The 12,737-nt window shown below is 46.1% G+C and overlaps 1 protein-coding gene across 1 annotated transcript in view; it reads right to left on the bottom strand.

The window, feature by feature from the left end:
* Positions 1 to 1,888: 1,888 nt before the first annotated feature.
* igf2r (insulin-like growth factor 2 receptor) overlaps positions 1,889 to 12,737 on the bottom strand; it is a 28,796-nt gene continuing 17,947 nt past the window's right edge. The window contains exons 26-48 of the mRNA XM_029751900.1: positions 11,483 to 11,570; positions 11,153 to 11,362; positions 10,902 to 11,032; positions 10,688 to 10,791; positions 10,429 to 10,559; positions 10,054 to 10,250; positions 9,815 to 9,941; positions 9,452 to 9,583; positions 8,884 to 9,146; positions 8,027 to 8,242; positions 7,742 to 7,891; positions 7,412 to 7,570; positions 7,051 to 7,252; positions 6,668 to 6,820; positions 6,324 to 6,558; positions 6,036 to 6,172; positions 5,681 to 5,798; positions 5,101 to 5,247; positions 4,360 to 4,544; positions 3,900 to 4,086; positions 3,520 to 3,663; positions 3,318 to 3,387; positions 1,889 to 2,932 (exon numbers count right to left, since the gene is read on the bottom strand). Of these exons, the coding sequence (XP_029607760.1) occupies positions 2,498 to 2,932; positions 3,318 to 3,387; positions 3,520 to 3,663; positions 3,900 to 4,086; positions 4,360 to 4,544; positions 5,101 to 5,247; positions 5,681 to 5,798; positions 6,036 to 6,172; positions 6,324 to 6,558; positions 6,668 to 6,820; positions 7,051 to 7,252; positions 7,412 to 7,570; positions 7,742 to 7,891; positions 8,027 to 8,242; positions 8,884 to 9,146; positions 9,452 to 9,583; positions 9,815 to 9,941; positions 10,054 to 10,250; positions 10,429 to 10,559; positions 10,688 to 10,791; positions 10,902 to 11,032; positions 11,153 to 11,362; positions 11,483 to 11,570 (3,921 nt within the window). The 3' untranslated portion in view covers positions 1,889 to 2,497. The remainder of the gene's footprint in view (positions 2,933 to 3,317; positions 3,388 to 3,519; positions 3,664 to 3,899; positions 4,087 to 4,359; positions 4,545 to 5,100; positions 5,248 to 5,680; positions 5,799 to 6,035; positions 6,173 to 6,323; positions 6,559 to 6,667; positions 6,821 to 7,050; positions 7,253 to 7,411; positions 7,571 to 7,741; positions 7,892 to 8,026; positions 8,243 to 8,883; positions 9,147 to 9,451; positions 9,584 to 9,814; positions 9,942 to 10,053; positions 10,251 to 10,428; positions 10,560 to 10,687; positions 10,792 to 10,901; positions 11,033 to 11,152; positions 11,363 to 11,482; positions 11,571 to 12,737) is intronic.

The following is a 12,737-nucleotide window of genomic DNA, read 5'->3' as shown; positions in this document are numbered from 1 at the left end:
TTCCCTTTTCAAATAAACTTAGGTCATGACTTTGACAAGGCAACATCTAGAACCCTCAAACTCAACTCTGGACCTTGAAGCTAGATCCACTGAATTTTTTTCATTGTTCCCCTCTAATCAGGGACTAATTTAGACCAGGTGGGTAGAAGAGAAAACACAGGCTCTGGACTTCATAGGGTAAGAGTTGAATAGCCCTGCTCTAGAAGCAGAGTTAATGTTTAGCACATAACAGATACAGCAACTAGCTGTGCCTGTGATGTATATTTGGTGCGCAAGTACAAAACCACATAATGATTTGAGGAACTCTGAATAATACAACCTAAGAATCCCATTAACCAATGCAATGATTCATGAAATGAGCATCACAGTTTTCAGTCCCTTTAATCCCCAATAACTTAAGAGGTTTTTTCATGCCCAAACCTTGCAAGGTTAGCAGTATAGAGATTCAACATGAAAATCAGTCCACAAAAATAATTTAAAATGTGAATAAGTGATTCTCTGGAAAATGCAAGTGACGAAATTTATATCCATATATGCATAGTGTCTTCAGAAAGTATTCACACCCCTTGACTTTTTCAACATTCTGTTGTGTTACAGCCTGAATTTAAAATGTATTAAATTGAGACTTTGTGTCACTGGCCTACATACAATACCCAATTATGTCAAAGTGGAATTATGTTTTTAGAAATGTTTACAAATTAATTAAACATGACAAGCTGAAGTGTTTTGAGTCAATAAGTTTTAAACCCCTTTGTTATGGCAAACCTAAATAAGTTCAGGAGTAAAAATGAGCTTAACAAGTCACATAATAAATTGCATGGCCTCTCTGTGTGCAATAACAGTGCTGTACATGACTGTACACCACACATACAGATAATTGTAAGGTCCCTCAGTCGAGCAGTGAATTTCAAACACAGATTGAACCACAAAGACCAGGGATGTTTTCCAATGCCTCGCAAAGAAGGGCACCTGCTGGTAGATGGGTAAAAATAAAACAAACGGTAGACATTGAATATCCCGTTGAGCATGGTGAAGTTATTAATTACACTTTGGATGGTGTATCAATACACCCAGTCACTACAAAGATAAAGGCGTCCTTCCTAACTCAGTTGATGGAGAGGAAGGAAACCGCTCAGGGATTTCACCATGAGGCCAATGGTGACTAAAACAGAGTTTAATGGCTGTGATAGGAAAAAAACTGAGGATGGATCAACATTGTAAGTTACTCCACAATACTAACCTAAATGACAGAGTGAAAAGAAGGAAGCCTGTGCAGAATACAAATATTCCAAATCATGCATCCTGTTTACAATAAGGCACTAAAGCAAAACGGGAAGAATGTGGCAAAGAAATTAACTTTATGTCCTGAATACAAAGCTTTATGCTTGGGGAAAATCCAACTCATCAGGGAGTACCACTTCAAATTTTCAAGCATGGTGGTGGCTGCATCGTGTTATGGGTATGCTTATCATCGGCAAGGACTAGGGAGTTTTTTTAGGATACAAATAAATGTAATAGAGCTAAGCACAGGCTAAATCCTAGAGGGAAACCTGGTTCAGTCTGCTTTCCAACAGACACTGGGAGATTAATTCACCTTTCAGCAGGACAATAACATGAAATAGTTGGGGACTAAATATACACTGGTTGCTTACCAAGGCAACATGGAATGTTCCTAAGTGACCTAGTTATAGTTTTGACATAAAAAGGCTTGAAAATCAATGGCAAGACTTGAGAATGGCTGTCTATCAATGATCAACAACCAACTTGACAGAGCTTGAAGAATTTAAAAAAATAATAATGTGCAAATATTGAACAATCCAGGTGTGGAAAGCTCTTAGAGACTTACCCAGAAAGATTTACAGCTGTAATTATTATTGACTCAGGGGGGTGAAGACTTATGTAAATGGTATATTTCGGTATTTCATTTTCCATATTACATTCCCTGTTTGATTGTTCTGAAGGAGGCCATTGAAGGCCGAAACGTCAATCTTTTTAAACTTGTCTAATAAAACTCGGTATTGCACATTTCCCTGTCCAATTACAGTATGTATTTCATTTTCCAAAAATGTGCAAAAATGTCTAAAAACACGTTTTCACGTGATCATTATGGGTATTGTGTTTTTAAACCATTTTGAATTCAGGCTGTAACAACAAAATGTGGAATAAGTCAAGGGGCATGAATACTTTCTGAAGGCACTGTATAACATTACCTATGTACATTAACTAAATCAAATAGTCCAAAAACAATTATTTGATGAAAACACCATTTGTCATCAGGAAGGCATCAACTTTCTTTCGAAGAGGGGACAAAAACAAACCTGCTCTTTAAAACAGCCAACAGACATTCTGCATCGTTTCCTTTAGAGAGAAAAACAACAATCCTCTAAGGGTTTCTGCTTTCTTGCGTTGTCATCGTTGTGTGGAGACGTTCAAAGAGAGAGGAGAGAAGAGGAGAGCGATAATAGTTTAGGTGGACATGGGGAGGATGGAGAGTCCCTCACACTGTCAGCATGTCCTCATCACTGTCATCCTGGGGGTTTTGTTGTTTCCTGTGGGGGGGTCTGTTGTCACGGCGAGGCTTGGCCTTACCCCTCCTGTCCCCGTCCCCCAGGAGCCCCACCAGGTCCTCGTCACTCTCCACCTCCAACAGGGCGCTGCGGAGGGGCCCTGAGGAACGGGTCCTGGATCCTGAGAGCCGCAGGGTGGTCCGGCCACCGAGGACGCGAACCCCGGGAACGGACAGGACCTCCTCCTCGCTGTCCTCCTGCTCTTCCAGGGAAAAGGAGCGTAGGGCGTCGGCGTTGACAGGCTTGGTGGTGATGTGGCCGTTCTCCTGGTGCTCCTTCCCCAGGCGGGAGGACATGGCTGGGGCCTCAATCTCCTCCATCAGCCACTCCATCTCATCCTCCCCTCCCTCATCATCCATGTTCACCTACAGGGACAGACAAGACAGACAGACAAGACAAACAGGGGTGAGATTTAGCACTGGGCACTCACCACACCAACACCTACATTGACATGGAATCAATGGCTGTGAAATAATAAACATTGAATTGAAAGAGAATCTGTAGCATACTGTGATTTAACATAGGAGCTACACCGGATGTGCAACGTTTGCAGAGCTTGCGCCGGCTTATCAAGAGGCTCATACCGCTCTAACTTACGCTTCGGTTCCATTTTCAAGATTTCGAAGTGCAGCTCACGCCTGAGAACAATAGTGTAGCTCCCATAGATATAGAATCCTGATGTATGGTCTATGGAAGCACATAGCTATGTTGGTTTGATTGGTGTACTATAGTATTTATTAAGATGCATACCTTGGAGTATTTATAAGAGACAGGATTTCCTCTCCTACAACATCCAGTGATTTTCTGCATCACCAGCTCCCTGGAGACGGAACATTGGAGATATAGGAAAATATTATAGAGGAGCTTTTTCTATATTTTGTTTTCAAACATATAGACTCTGTAATAACAGTACAAAGCTGTGGGGAGGACAGGAATGGTAGGTGTCTCTTACCTCCACTCTCGTTTGTGCAGTAGCAGAACCAGCAGACAGATGGCCAGCACAACCAGTAGCATGCTCAGGACTGCCCGTCTCCGTCCAGACAAGCCCGTACTGTCCTGCCCTCCATCGTCGTTAGTCTTCTTGGACACGGAGGTTCTGTATGGTACACCAGACAAAATGTCACACCTCTTTACTTTATACAGCACCTTTCATTCAAATTCAAAGTCCAATTCAATGAATGGAAGAAAGCGCTTTAAAAGTGGAAGATGAAAATCGTAGCATTTTTATAGGACAACTTTAGGTAGTACTTCCTCTGTTTCAAAGCAATTTCTTCCGTATCGAGACAACTGAACACTACCCTGATGTCCGTGTGTAAAGAGTTGTTGACTCACACTAGACCACAAACAGTGGCGGTGTGCCAGGTAAAGAGGTACTGGCATCCATCCGTCTCCAACAGGAACTCTGGGATGCCCTCTCCTGCTGAGGGGTTACAGTGGAACAAGATGGCCGACGACACCGTCGTGGACTTGTCCCTCCCACACACAGACTCAGATGGGACCAGCACGTCCAGGTTACCATCTGAGTAGAGAGAGAGAGAGAGAGTCCATCCGTCAATCACAAGCAGCTTAATGGAGTGAGCTCGTTGAGTCATTGACGTCAATGTAAGTATCATTATTACTTGATTGCCAAGTACTGTATCTTGTGAGTGATGTTGAAATCCGTTTCATCTTTAATAAGCGCAAGGTGAGACACAGGACATTCAAAACTATTCCCCAAACCCACTCACACTGTTTTACCCAAAAGCCCAGACCGCTTTGGAGTAAACCTGTGTCTGGCACGTATGCCTTTTACCTTTGACGTAGTACTTGGCCTTGCTGGAGAAGCCGATCTTCCTCCTGTGGTCTCCATTGATCTTCACCTGACAAATGTTGGCCCCCAGACACTTGGAGGAGGAGCTGTTGGTGATGCCTGACAGCTGGATGTCATAGATGTACTTGTCCCCGTTGGCGCGGATGTCCCCAGAGGCCTGGTAGAGCCTACAGAGTGGACAGGGGGACAAAAAACCTGGTCTGAGTACATTTATAAAAGGCTTATTTCATCTAGTACATTGATAAATGTTTGCTTTCTGTTCCCTGGTGCAACTGTAGAGAGGTTCAACTGCGTCTGAGGCGGCCCACTGTTGTTGTGATAGGCGTTCATGCAGTTCGGAGCGTCATTTGACTAGCTGATCTCGCTCTGTCTGGGTTTAGGAAATCCTGATGTGAATCCAGTCACAGGCACTCCCGACTCGAGTTTGCATTCATTTAGCAAGTGAGGTTGTTATATGATACCGATAGGATGCAAAGAAGCTTGTTTTGCTACATATAACCTCAATGACCTGAAGAAAAACTGGTTTTTGGCCCAGCACATGAGCTTGACTCATAACAGGTCTCAACATAAGACGGTCAGAGTTAATGGTTTAACTCTGGGAGTATGATGGTTACTGCATGTCAATATCCTCGTTAGTGGATCTGAAGGGTGAATGTGATAAATGGCCTGGATTGTTGTGACAAAGTGGGTTGATTGAACCGTGTTGGTGATGAGAGGTGTCACCTGTGGTAGAGGGCCCCCAGGCTGAAGTTGGCCCCTGTATCGGGGACTTTGATGGTTCCATTGACCATCACCACCTCATGTTGTTGAACAGCGCATGCCGCACGTGTCTCCCAGCCCAGCACGAATTCACACGAGGCATCATCCACGCTACGCACAAAGAGACAGAGACACACAGTGTGTGTGTGGTACAGTGAGAGTTAACAAGCATCCTTCAAAGAGTGACAAATGAAACCGTGAGAGATGGAAAAGTTTAACTAGAAAAATAAATATGACGTTCAAGAATTGAAACTGACGTTTAAGTGGTCAATTTTCAACTCGGAAGGAGTTTAGATGTGCCTCTTCAACTTGAACATTCAGTAACTTTTCCTAGAGTTATTCAGTTGGATAGAGGTTTATTTTGCCCACAGGGCCACATATTTTTGCTGGCTTGAGGCCAGTTGGCTTTCCCCTGTCGGAGAGGTAACCTGGTCCCAGATCTGTTTGTGCTGAATAGCCAACAACAATACAAGTCATAAAGAGATCTGGGACAGGGCTACAAGAGAGGAAGCTCTTCCAGGCTAGCTACTCACAACTCACTCACCTCAGCAGCTTGGGCTGGCCTATATTAGGACCACATGTCAGCTGGACCACTGTCTTGGCCTGGAGGCCGTTCCCACACACATTGTCTCCCATAGCGTAGCTCACTAGGATCTTCTTATCTGGGAAAAGGAGGGGTGGTTAAAGGGGATAAGTCTACCAGGACTAATATTACTGGGTTCCTTACAGGGGTTAAGTCTACCAGGACTAATATTACTGGGTTCCTTACAGGGGTTAAGTCTACCAGGACTAATATTACTGGGATCCTTAACAAAACACACAAACCTAAGAAGTTTCAGTTCATTACACAAACATGCCATCTTGAAGTAAGTGTCAGTAAGTAAGTCTGTAAAACCCACCAGAGACTGCCATCTTCTGGGTGTAGACGAGGCCCAGGGTCTGGGTCTTCCCATCGCTGGTCTTCCGGCACACCGTGGCTCCCTCGGGGCAGTCTGGCAGGCCCCCATGGATCCCCTGGCACAGGTTGATGTAGTACCTGGAGATAGCAAAATGTTTTCTAGCGCCTAACCACTACTGTGCATGTTCGATCCTCATCAAGTGGTACAGAGGGAGAGGAAGAAAGAAGGGGAAAGGAGGAGGGAGAGGAGGAGAAAGAAAGAGAAGCAGTAGGGAAAAGCTAAACATACGCTGCTTTGTTGTGGCTGAACTTCCACGGCTCGGTGAGAGAGGAGAGGGTGCGCAGGTTGAAGGTCTGGTGCTGGTTCACCAGCTTACACTCCATCTTCTTCGGTGGGCACACAGCCATGGTTTTCCACTGGAAGGTGGCAGCGCAGCCCCCTGTCTCACTCAGCAGCTCTGGGGTACCATGGCCGGCTGACTGGTCACAGGTGAACAGGATGGACGACTGCCTCTTCCCTGTCACTGAGACACGACCCACACAGCAGAGTTGAGCACAGCTAAGCCCAGAGCCTCTAGGAGACACACACTCAAAATAGTTTCCTTTTTACACAGATTTCAACACAGTCATTACCCTGAACGCAGAATCCCCATTTCTTATCCTTGTCAAAGTCACTGGTGGTGGCACACCATAGTCTATTGTCCATCCTGCCCTCGGTTGTACACGCCGTATACAACTTCTTCAGGAAGTTGAAGGGAAAAACGCAAACCTCGTCATTCTCAGTCACTGAAATGGAGAAATGGAAACCATAAGGCCCAAACGAGCTTCACTTTGAGATACAGCACAACAACAGGCTGATAAACACTTCACCAAAGCATCAGAGGCTGCAGTCTTATGTGACACCCTATAAGCCACTGCAACACTGGTCAAACATTGTGCAATATCTGTGGCATGAAGGTTCTCATTTGACTTGCCCATAGACACCAGGGTGTGGGACTGAGGATAGCCTGTCTCACCTGGAGGGCAGACGTCTCCTCCTCCGTACTGCATGATGACAGCCTGCTCCTCGTGTTTGTAGTCCATAGTCATGGCCTGGCTGATGCCATAGGAGAACGCTGATCCGCCCGGCGACTGCACACACACTGCACTGTTCTTACAGCTGGGGTCTGCCACCTCCCCACACACATTGATCTTATAGGTCTCTGAGCCGACAGGCACCTGGAAGAGAAAGACAAATGGATGAAAAAGCATCATAAAAAAGGACTACTTTCCACTAAATACATGTGTTAATGCATAGATAACACGTATAGCTAAGTATAACAGAACATGTAGATATGTTGAGGGTAAGAGGTCGCATATATAAAAAGGTCAAACCACCTGAATCTCCCCAGAGAGGGGTGAGAGGTCAAAGGTGAACTGCAGCTGTGAGTCTGTCAGGGTGCAGCCTTTGGTCTGCGTGGCGTCAGAACAGACCAGGGGAGTGGCCCACTCAAACACATACATACACTTGTGCTTCCTGATCATCTGGGGCGAGCCCTGTGGGGGGGACAAGAGAGAGGCTTTAATACCACAAAGACTAAACATGCACAAGTTTTCCAAGACGCCAAACCTCATTTTCGAAGAAAACTCTTTTCAACACAAGAGCCATCACAATGAGAGGTCTCTAACATACAGACACGTCATCTATGCCTCTGGTGTGGTACTGACCAGCTCCAGGCCCCTCTGGCAGGTGAACATGATGGTGGAGGTGTAGTTCTGGGTGGGGTCAGAGGGGCAGGCAGTGGTGCTGTTGAAGGTGATTGACACCTCATTGGTCACGCTGTTGAACACCGGGCCGGAGGTGATTCGACCAATGTCCTGTTAGCAAGAGAGACACAGGGAAATATACAATTGAACATGTTGGTTTGTAAACACAGAGGGAATACTATGGATGAGTGTTCATTTCTGTGTGTGTGTGTGCACATGCATGCGTTTCTGTGTTTGTCGACTCACTATGGGGGGCCCTTGGTAGGGGTTCATGCAGACAGCGGCCCCTGGGGGACATGTGACCCCAGGGATGGGGTTTAGGGGCTGGCAGATGTTGATGTAGAAGTCAGGGGACTGGTCCTTGCCCACCAGGTCTTCGTTAGTGGCTCTGTAGTAACCCGTCACGTGGATCAGAGGGGTCAGGTCGATGAGGGTAGAGCCGTTCAGGACTGAACACTTGACCTACGGAACACAGTACGAAAGTGAGACAGACGAGGGGGCTAGCAAAGACAAAAGGCATACCTCAGGCAGCAAAGTCAATGTTTACATATTAAAGTTGCTATTACAAAAAAATGTACAGATATAATACACCTATCACAGTAAACCAATTATAATACAAAATTGACAGCTGTTAAGATTTGTACACCTCTATATGTCAGGTTAAACTCAACATACAAGTAATCTCTAAAGGTCTACCATTCAGCAGACTAAACATGATGTATTCACATAGCCCTTTCTCTTCCACCTCATTGTGGTAACTAACAGTACAGTCATTTATGTAAATAGCACATGAACTACTTAGTTTAGTTAGTCAACACAGACAGTTAGTTAGCCTCAGTAATTAGTTACAGTAGATGGTGCCTCTATCTGATGTCTACCACACTGCTACTTTATCAAGCAGCACACTGACTTTACGTCAAGGACTCACTGGTTGCCTGATCTGTATGGCATGACTGGTAAGCACGGTTGAAGAAATTCCAGCTAGCGTTTCAAATGCAAATTGCCATAATGGTTACATCCATCCAATTCTTTCAGATCTACTATGTTTAAGGGGTAGGGGGCTACGGGTTGTTTTGGAATTGGGAAGCGCCACCGGTCATTACCTGGTGTTCACACACCAAGGGCGTGTGCCAGGAGAAGAAGTGTGTGCACGTGTTCTTGTCCGAGTCCACCAGTACCGGCCCCGTGCTGGCCTCACCGTGGGCCTTGCACACAAAGCTGATGATGCTCTTGTGTGTGAGGGCGGGGTTGGCGGCACACACAGCCCCACCCTCATAGGTCAGTTCCACCACCTGGTCCAGGTATGACAGCTTCCTGCTGGCCCGCCCGCCACTCAGAGCACTCTTGGTCTCCTTGATACACACACCTGCACACACATCAAAACGACCATAAGTGATACATTTCAAGACAATAGGGACGACATTTTATGCAGAGCCAAAGACCATTACATAACCCAGCTGCATAAACCACCATCTTCTTGAAAAGTGGGTTTAATCTTTGAACAGCTGTCTTGGGACCCGTGTCTGGTCCATGGCTATGTGACCTCATCATTGCTGGCCAGCTGACATTGGCAGGACTGTTAAATGATTGCTGTGGGAATCAGGCTTTTACCAGTAAGGGGCAGAGATTTCCCAGCCAAACCAGAGCTTGTGAGATATAACATTGTTGTACCCGTGTCTGGTCCACAGCCTGCGTTGGCGACTTCCCCACACACGTTGAGCCGAAACATCTTCTTAGGGTCCAGGTTGTCGTACAAAATGTAGCCTCCCTCCTGGCTTAGTCCGTTCAGGTCAAAGAGGTGGCCTGGGTTCAGGAGGGCAGCACAGTACAGACAGGTGTCAAAACAAAACAATAGCACATGGAGGAGTTGCTCACTAACTCTTTGCACTGGCGTGCCTGACTGCACTGAGATCCAATGAGAACGGTGGTATTTTCCCATGTTAATCATACTTAACGCAAATACCTTTTCAGAATGGTAACATGGCCTAGTGTAGACAGACCCCTTTCACTTTTCAGTGTTGGAGTGGGACTCACCGGTGACTGGATTGGTGACTCTGCAGTCTCCGTGCTGGCTGCTGTTGAGGGGGCAGGCGGCTGCAGTGAACCACACAAAGGTGTAGACACACTCCTCTATGGTCGTTATCAGTGTAGGCCTCGAGTCCTGGGGCAGGGACAGGAGAAACATGTTCAGTCTACTCAGCCTGTGTTACGCGTGTGTGTGTGCGTGTGTGTGTGTGTGTGTGTGTCTGTGTGTGATGTCTATGATCCCTTACCACTTTGTCCCGGTCACATTTGAAGCGTACAATGGTACTCTTATTCCTCTGTCCACCGGGACACATCTCTCCGTTGGTGTACCTGAGAACCAGGATGTTCTGGTCCCACTGTGGCGCCGACTCGGCCTCTCCCAGACTCACATAGTGCTCCCCGCTCTTCAGACAGGAAGCTGCGTTGGACGGACACTTCCAGGAGCCTACAACATGAGGAAAGAAAGGTTCAGAAGGCGAGCATAATTGCACCACATTCAAACTGTGATTGAAGACTTTACGAGAAGGTTGATGTTAGTTCACACAAATGGGGAAATTAAAACTACACAGGAACCACCAGTGTCCTTCATATAAAGGATGCCGGTGTTGAGGATAGGCACTTACCCCCCTGTTGCACCAGAGACCTGCAGACGTTGATGTAGAAGCGCTCCTGCTTCCCAGTGCTGGGCTCAACCACCCAGTTTCTGGAGTCCAGGGCCAGAGAGGAGAGGTCGTACGAGTTGCCATTAGAATCTCTGTGTGGGGAAAAATACCAAACAGTCAGTTTAAAATAACTGACAAAGGGGAAACTAGTCATTGTATGGGAGAAAGAGGAGGTTGTGTTGGGAAGAGAGCTCCCAGAATAGAACAGGACTATCCATACTGGTAGGAGCAGCTGATAGTCTTGACTGGGATACAGGCGAGAGCAGTACGCCAGGTAAACAGGTAGGTGCACACCGCAGTCTCCTTGATGAACTCTGGCACCCCCTACAGGTAGAAACACCACAACAACCCAGTAACTCCCACATTCACAAACACTGTGGGACGAGCATAGATGTCATATTACACGTTTGCTCTTCAGCGTCACTTCGACTCACAGGGTTCATTTTAGGATGACAGGAAAAGTAGATCTCTGTGGATCTCTGGTAGATCTTGTGACATGTCTCCCCACCAGTGTAGTTGAGGACGATCTGATCTCCAACATAGCTCAGAGTCTGTGAGGCCATCCCTGTGATGAATAACCAACCAGCTGTTTCTCAGAGGTTTTATCAATTACTACCAAAAGAAAATCAAAGCTTTCTGAAGAAGTTGAACCAACTCAAAATATTTTTGGACAGATTTTACATACCAGCGATTCTGTGGGTGCTGTCTTTCACCTGACAGGCTGAAACCTGGTCATTTCCTGTGTCTTTGTGTGTGCAGATCCCTTTCTGAAGCCCCCCGCAGACAGAGAAGTGGTACTGGTACTGGCCACTCTTCACCATGTAGTCCTTCCCTGACAGGGAACTCATGTCAAACATGTAGCCACTTCTGGGGTCCTTGACTTTACAGTTTTCACCTGCAGGAGTCAGGGAGAGGAGAGTTACCTTAAGCACGATGACGACACCGGTGGAGAAAAGTATCAGTCTTAGCCAGAGCCACGACACTAAACATGGCAGCCTCCTCCTCCAAAACCTACCCTGAGCACTGGTGAGAGGACACGCCTCGGAGGTTCTCCACATGAACACATACTCACAGCCGTCTTGACGGTCAAATACAGGAGAGCCCTGTTGGTAAATGAACCAAACATGAAAAATATACAGTACCAGTCAAAAGTTTGGACACACCTACTCATTCAAGGGTTTTTCTTTATCTTGCGTTTGAGCCAATCAGTGGTGTTGTGACAAGGTAGGGGTGGTATACAGAAGATAGTCCTATTTGGTAAAAGAACAAGTCCATATTATGGCAAGAACAGCTCAAATAAGCAAAGAGAAACGACAGTCCATCATTACTTTAAGACATGAAGGTCAGTCAATCTGGAACATTTCAAGAACTTTGAAAGTTTCAAGTGCAGATGCAAATACCATCAAGCACTATGATGAAACTGGCTCTCATGAGGACCTCCATTGGAAAGGAAGACCCAGAGTTATCTCTGCTGGAGAGGACACATTCATTAGAGTTACCAGCCTCAGAAATTGCAGCCCAAATAAATGCTTCACAGAGCTCAAGTAACAGACACATCTCAACATCAACTGTTCAGAAGAGACTGCGTGAAATCAGGCCTTCGTGGTCGAATTGCTGCAAAGAAAGCATTACTAAAGGACACCAATGAGAATAAGAGACTTGCTTGGGCCAAGAAACACGAGCAATGGACATTAGACCGGTAGAAATCTGTCTTTTGGTCTGATGAGTCCAAATCTGAGATTTTTGGTTCCAACCGCTGTGTCTTTGTGAAACGCAGAGTACTGTAGGTGAACGGATGATCTCCGCATGTGTGGTTCCCCACCGTGAAGCATGGAGGAAGTTGTGTGAGGGTGCTTTGCTGGTGACACTGTCAGTGATTTATTTAGAATTCAAGGCACTTAACCAGCATGGTTACTATAGCATTCTCCAGTGATACGCCGTCCCATCTGCTTTGCGCTTAGTGGGACTATCATTTGTTTTTCAACAGGACAATGACCCAACACACCTCCAGGCTGTGTAAGGGCTATTTAACCAAGGAGAGTGATGGAGTGCTGCATCAGATGACCTGGCCTCCACATTCACCGGACCTAAACCCAATTGAGATGGTTTGGGATGAGTTGTACCGCAGAGTGAAGGAAAAGCATCCAACAAGTGCTCAGCATATGTAGGAACTCCTTCAAGACTGTTGGAAAAGCATTCCAGGTGAAGCTGGTTGAGAGAATGCCAAGAGTGTGCAAAGCTGTCATCAAGGAAAAGGATGGCTGTCATCA

The sequence above is a fragment of the Salmo trutta genome, chromosome 1, assembly GCF_901001165.1.
Source record: "Salmo trutta chromosome 1, fSalTru1.1, whole genome shotgun sequence".
Classification (NCBI taxonomy): domain Eukaryota; kingdom Metazoa; phylum Chordata; class Actinopteri; order Salmoniformes; family Salmonidae; genus Salmo; species Salmo trutta.
The sequence above is the reverse complement of the archived record's forward strand: the minus strand, read 5'-3'. Positions and strand labels throughout refer to the sequence as shown.